The following is a 7,291-nucleotide window of genomic DNA, read 5'->3' as shown; positions in this document are numbered from 1 at the left end:
TGTCAGCTCGGGGATTTGAACTTGCATCCTTTCGGTTACTAGTCCAATGCTCTAACCACTAGCCTACACTGTATGATCATATGTTTTTAACCTGTGATATCCTTTGTGGAAGCAATAGCACTTTTTAATGTCCAAGACACATTTCCCCTCAGAGACAACAAAATAAATACTAAATCCTAATCGAGGCGTTCTGAAGAAACCTACACTGGATGGATTCGAGGTGGCTCTAGTCATGTAAATAAATACAATTTGTGGACAATGTCTCCCCTTGCAGGTTGAGGGGTGAATGACTCTCCAGTGGCTCTACAGACTGGAAGAGTTTTCCACCTGGACTGACTTCAACAGCAGGGACTTGGGTAACACTATATTTGATTAGTCCATCTGTAGTTGCTCTACAGACTATCTACAGATTATCAGTAACATTTCAACTCTCTACTAAAACTAACTCTAACCTTAGTAAGCAGTTGCTTATCAAAAGGTACACTGAACAAAAATAGAAATGCAACATGTAAAGGGCTCGTCACATGTTTCATCACCTGAAATACATGATCCCTGAAATGTTTCATACACACAAAAACCTTATTTAACTCAAATTGTTACATCCTTGTTAGTGAGCATTTCTCCATGGCCAAGGTAAGAAATCCACCTGACAGGTGTGGCATATAAAGAAGCTGATTAAACAGCGTGATCATTACACAGGTGCACCTTGTTTTGGGGACAATAAAAAGCCACTATAAAAATATTCAGCTTTGTCACACAACACAATGCCACAGATGTCTCATGTTTTGAACGAGTGTGCAATTGGCATGGTGACTGCAGGAATGTCCACCAGAGCTGTTGCCAGTGAGTTTAATGTTAATTTCTGTACCATAAGTCACCTCCAATGTTGTTTTAGAGAATCTGGCAGTACATCCAACCGGGCCTCACAACCGCAGACCATCTGTATGGCGTTGTGTGGGCGAGCGGTTCGCTAATGTCAAAGTTGTGAACAGAGTGCCCCATGGTGGCTGTGGGGTTATGGTATGGGCAGGCATAAGCTACATACAACGAACACAATTGCATTTTATAGATGGGAAATTTAAATGCACAGAGATACCGTGACTGAGGCCCATTGTCATGCCATTCATCACCTCATGTTTCAGCATGATAATGTACAGACCCATGTCGCAAGGAAGGACCTGTACACAGTTCCTGGAAGCAAAACATGTCCCAGTTCTTCCATGGCCTGCATACCCACCAGACGTCACCCTTTGAGCTTGTTTGGGATGTTCTGGATCGACTTATCTGACAGCGTGTTCCAGTTCCCCACAACATACTACTTCGCACACCCATTGAAGAGTGGTTCAACATGCCACAGGCCACAATCAACAGCCTGATCAACTCTACGTGAAGGAGATGTGCATGAGACAAATGTTGGTCACACCAGATACTGACTGGTTTTCTGATCCACACCCTTACTTTTTTTTTTAAAGGTATGTGACCTGTATTCACAGACATGTGAAATCCATAGATAAGGGCCTAATGAATTTATTACAATTGACTGATTTCCTTATATGAATTATAACTCAGTCAAATCTTTGAAATTGTTGCATGTTGAGTTTACTTTTGTTCAGTATAGTTTGTTGATAGAACATATAGTTGAAGTCAGAAGTTTACACACACCTTAGCCAAATACATTTAAACTCAGTTTTTCACAATTCCTGACATTTAATCCAAGTAAAAATTCACTGTTAGATCACCACTTTATTTTCAGAATGTGAAATAATAGTAGAGTGATTTATTTCAGCTTTTATTTTTTTCACATTCCCAGTGGGTCAGAAGTTTACATACACCCAATTAGTATTTGGTAGCATTGCCTTTAAAAATGGTTTAACCTAGGTCAAACGTTTTCGGTAGCCTCACACGAGCTTCCCACAATAGGTTGGGTGAATTTTGGCCCATTCCTCCTGATATAGCTGGTGTAACTGAGTCAGGTTTGTAGGCCTCCTTGCTCGCACACGTTTTTTTCAGTTCTGCCAACAAATTCTCTATAGGATTGAGGTCAGGGCTTCGTGATGGTCACTCCAATACCTTGACTTTGTTGTCCTTAAGCCATTTTGCCACAACTTTGGAAGTATGCTTGGGGTCATTGTCCATTTGAAAGACCCATTTGCAACCAAGCTTTAACTTCCTGACTGATGTCTTGAATGTTGCTTCAATATATCCACATAATTTTCCTCCCTCATGATGCCATATATTTTGTGAAGTGCACCAGTCCCTCCTGCAGCAAAGCACCCCCACAACATGATGCTGGCACCCCCGTGCTTCACGGTTGGGATGGTGTTCTTCGGCTTGCAAGGAGACAGAACGTGACTACTTCCTGAACGATATGACGGCTCCGTGGTGTTTATACTTGCGTACTATTGTTTGTACAGATGAACGTGGTACCTTCAGGCGTTTGGAAATTGCTCCCAAGGATGAACCAGACTGTGAAGGTCTACAATTTTTGGCTGATTTCTTTTGATTTTCCCATGATGTCAAGCAAAGAGGCACTGAGTTTGAAGGTAGACCTTGAAATACACCCACAGGTACACCTACTTGACTCAAATGAAGCTTCTAAAGCCATGACATAATTTTCTGTCTTTATGAAGTTCACCCTGGACTACCTGCTGACCAACACCATGATCTACTGGACCACCGGCTCCATCATCTCCACCATGAGGTTCTACAAAGAGACCTTCAAGACCAACATCATTTAAGACCCGTCATTTAATACCTGTTTAATGGAAACAGTAATGCCACTTAATATGCCATAAGTAACTTACTGTACATTTGTAGTTGTATGTGATCCTTGCAGGACTTGAACCCATGACCAACTGAATTACAGAGCTCTAATCATGCTTGCTTTGTTAAGATAGCAGGCTCCCAATAATGAGGGTCTCTAAGTGGTTGTTTGACCTACTTTAGTTGAATGGACTGATTATAATTCACCCTGGGAAAGAGCGCCTGCAAAATGAATGTCTGCTGTGAATAAAATGTAATTGTGTTGCAGCGTTCGTTCTCTCTCGTGTCCTCGGGAAGATGGTGTACAGTATGTGCCTACAGGCTTAGCGACGTTCCTTAATGAGATAATGCATGTGCCCCAGGTTCAGGAATATCTACTCCTACTTCCCCCAAGGAAGCCACTTCGCTGCCTTCGAAGAGGCATGACTCTTGGCCAACAACCTGTTGCAGTTTGTTAGAAAGGTGAAGTTGTTTTAGGGCTGATGCAACAACAGCCAGTCCCAAATTGCTGCAGAAATTAAGGGTTAGGGCCAAGGAAGAGAGGTAGGAAGCGTTTGGGACTGTCAGGGGAAGGGGTGGGACATGGGTTTGGTATGTAATGAACACAACCCAGGTGTGTACACTGCACTCTCCAGCCAAGTGCCAGGAAGAGAGCCAACAGAACTTCAGGGACTTAGTGTTCTCACAGAGGTGCACAACTAACTACTAATAGTCCAAGTTTCTCTAAAACCATTTTATACTGTTATCAAAGCTCAAAATCAAACTGTCTTATCAAGTCAATATTTGAAATACTCTGTCAAACAATGCTATTATAATTTAAGATCAATGTAATATGAATAAGGCTTAGTCATTTGATAATGTGCACTATCAGTCAAAACATAATTGACCAGCACTAACACATTCAGGTTACAAATGTCTGCCATATTGAACAAGAACTGTGGAAGCAACATAATCACAGATGTTTCAGCTCTTTCCTCTTTTCCTTGTTGTAATAATGCACTACTGCTGTAATCATGTCCATTGTGACAACCCTGTAATGTCTGGCTTGTTAAGTCTTTTGTAGTGTCTAATATTGGTGGGGCTGGTTTCCCAGAATAACCCGGACACAGCTTAAGCCGAGTCCTGGGATGTATACTATAATTCAGCTTTTAGCTGCAGATGTGTACAATTCAAATTAAATCGGAAATAATTTAGTGATCATGCTAAAACTGACATACACACTGTATATTTACAAAATATTGTTTCAGACCTCCATTTTTAAGCAATTGAAAACCATGACACGTCAATGTACGGTACAGGTACAGCCAGTGTTGCGTCTCAACCAGATGAAAAGTAGGCATACTGTCCATAACATTTTTTAGAAGGCTATATTATACACAGTAAAAGCACCAACACTGCTTTCATTACAGCACATAGCCAAGCTAAAAGTAAATACACAGCTAAAAGACAACATAATTCATTAAAAATCATTCTGTACAGATCCTGAAAGTTTTTCATATAAATTGTAATAAAAACAGTCCCTGGACTAGGCTAAGGGTTACATATGCTGTGTTTACACAGGCAGCACAATTGACCATTTTTAGATTTCACATGAGATCTTTTTCAGAGCTGATCTGATTGGTCAAAAGACCAATTAGTGAAAACAAGATCAGAATTGGACTGCATGTGTAAACGCAGCCAGAGAGACAGGGGTCCCTGAGAGAGAGAAAGGTATGGCAAATGTGTAAATCCGCTCAGTCAACACTTGGGCTGCGTTTACACAGGTCCACATTCACAGCTGATCTAGGATCATGTGCCCTAGGTCCATATAATGTTAGTCATTGTGATCCAAAAGATCTAACTGAACCTAGATCAGCACTCCTACTCTGAGACACTTCATAAAGACGGGCCCAGTTTTGCCTTCAGATCAGTAAGAGTAGGATTATATAGACGGGGGGACCTGATCCTAGATCAGCACTTACTTTCAGATTCTGAATACAGGACCTTGTCTCATCTCATACTATACTATGGCTGTGGGTTAGAGTACCTTCCTTGTACCTTGTATGTCACTTGCTGAAGCCTTTGATAGTCAAGGGGGCCTGAAACCACACATAGTCCTGCCAGACAGTCTGCCTTCCTCCCTCAGACGCCCCAGACCCAGAGACACTATTGGGGTCACAAGAAAGAGAAATAACCTGGCTTTTCACCCGTGTGGGGACCTTGAAATCCAGCTTGGGCCGGAACCACCCCACGCCACAGTCCCTGTGGGCCAGAACCATGACCGTCGTGGCTGTGAGCCGGACAGGTTTAGCGTCAGACAACAGGTCGGCCACGAAGAGCGTGCGGAAGACTTGGCGTAGACACGAGGAGACGCGTAGGCTCCGGTCGCCGGTGGCTAGTATCACATCCTCCATGTTGACTTCGTACAGCTCCTTGGGAAGGAGGAGGGAGCCGCCGAGCAGGAGGAGCACACGGGGGACCAGGGAGAGGGAGAAGAGCACTTCCAGTTGTTGTAGCACCTGCTCAAGGTCTTGGAGGGTACGCTGGCACCTCCTCCAGTCCAGGCCTTCTGCAGTGGACTGACCGGGCCTCCAGCCCACTGCCTCCTCATTCTGGGGGAAAGATGAAGAGAGAGGGCCTGGAGTCAAACAGCAACTCATAGATCCTAGACAACACTGCTAGGAGTAGGGCTATTATAGCAGCCAGTATTTATTTGGTTGGAATAAATCTGTATTGCAGGAGGTTCCCAGGGTTCATCCCCTACGACCTTCTCCAATGCATTTTGAGAAGGTGGTGAGAAGAGATGAAAAAAGGAATCAAAGAAAGACAAATAGGGAAAACAGTAATTGATGTTAAATAAGTAGTGAGAGAAACATGGTTGAGAACGTTGGAAGCATCACTGCCCAGCACTCACCTGCATGGCAGCTTGCTGTCTCTTCTGAGAGTAAACCAGCTGGTCATAGGTCATGGGCAGCTGTTGTCTTTGGTAAAGGATACACTTCAGTATCTCACTGATGAAGCGGCAGCAGCCCTCCTGTGTGACCAAACCTGGGAACATTACCTCCACTCGGCCCTCCTCCCTGGCCCTCCGTAGTGTCTCTGCATCGTCAGCCTCAGCCTGCTTGGAGGGAGTCAGAGGGGGGAGAGTGGTGGCTGTGTCTGTGTTGCTGGTCTCTGTGATAACCTGACAGGTACTGCCTGCAGATGACCGATCTGTGGATAGAACACAATAGAATCATCTGATAGGTCCACCTCAGACTTTGAGCAGATCACTGTCAAATAACACACTGTTAAATAACTTTTAGGAGATAGGTTCTGGGTAATGACAGCCACCATGGTGGCAGGCAACCAGTCGGAGACTAGGCTGTCATAAGTGTTGTTGGTTCAATAAGCTTATTTTACTACAAAACAAAAACATTTCTACAGCAGTTTCAAAGTATTGATCTCCTGACATATCATGCGTATGACCTGGCTGACTGACGTATGATACATTTATCATGGACACATAGAGATATCGTAGCTACAAGTACTGTAGCTACCTACGAATAGCAACACGTGAACATCATGCGCAAGTGAATAGGAATAGAAGAGAGACATACCAACATCAGAAACACAGGAGAGGATGTCGTTTTCCTTATTTTCCGTGGTTACTGCGATATCTTTGGATTTAATATCATCTGACTTTGAGCTGTTTGGTGTGTTACATTTGCTTGTTGCTGTCGGTGTTTCCTGTGATAGTCGCCCCGAGGTTTCCGTAGCTGATTGTTCGTCTGAGAAGTCGCCTGTCCGGCTCGCTTCGTAACATTTGGTATCGGATTTAATGTGTATGTTGATCCCTTTTCCTTGCGAAGTTGGGAGACACATTTTTAATCGGAGGTTGTGATCATTTGTGAATGTATTCGTTGTCTCTACGCTCCCCGTGACCACCTCCCTGTTTGTTTGTTCCGCCATCGCTGACTCGTTTTGAAAAATTCCACTCAGTGCGTTGCATCATGGGAAGACGAGTGGAAACCGGTCATTGCTAGAAGGGATCCAGCTCCTTCTTCTTCATCTTTTTTTAGGTTCAATAGCAGTTGGCATCAAATACATTTAGCATTTCCGCCACCTACTACACTGGAGTATAACTCCCTTATACTTCACTTGTCTTTTAAAAAAAAGAAATCAACAAATACCCTACCATCTAAACCTACTCCACTATTTAAATATATTTAGTTCTACTTAAGGCCAACAGCCTGAAAGGATGGAACACCACCACTTAACACAGCCTGTAACTCTTCTGACATCAAGTCTCGCAAGCCCAAATACCTCTCTGCAGCTGCCACCACCACCTCAACTTTCTTCACTGCCTCAGCATAAGACAACTTCTGCACTACTCTAACCCTGGAAACTTCAACCTGCCTCTCTTGACCAGGCATTTTAGATCCACAGCCCCATGGACACCCCTACAATTAACACATACCACTACTTTCCCCAGTGTTACACATTCCTTTGTCTCATGCCCTTCTGCACACTTCTCACACTTCTCACACCTAGGAACCTCCCTACATAC

At 43.6% G+C, this 7,291-nt stretch overlaps 1 protein-coding gene across 1 annotated transcript; it reads right to left on the bottom strand.

Annotated features, from left to right (window-relative positions):
- Positions 1-2,612: 2,612 nt before the first annotated feature.
- On the bottom strand, positions 2,613-6,727 carry LOC135512041 (MAD2L1-binding protein-like). The gene is made up of 3 exons (XM_064933640.1): positions 6,342-6,727; positions 5,657-5,955; positions 2,613-5,354 (listed from the first exon to the last, which is right to left on the bottom strand). The coding sequence occupies exons 1-3, from the start codon at positions 6,691-6,693 to the stop codon at positions 4,809-4,811; spliced, it is 1,197 nt and encodes a 398-aa protein (XP_064789712.1). The 5' UTR covers positions 6,694-6,727; the 3' UTR covers positions 2,613-4,808.
- Between the last annotated feature and the right edge of the window lie 564 nt (positions 6,728-7,291).

This window comes from Oncorhynchus masou, chromosome 24 (assembly GCF_036934945.1).
Source record: "Oncorhynchus masou masou isolate Uvic2021 chromosome 24, UVic_Omas_1.1, whole genome shotgun sequence".
In the NCBI taxonomy this organism is placed as follows: Eukaryota; Metazoa; Chordata; class Actinopteri; order Salmoniformes; family Salmonidae; genus Oncorhynchus; species Oncorhynchus masou.
This window is presented reverse-complemented; position numbering and strand designations above follow the sequence as displayed.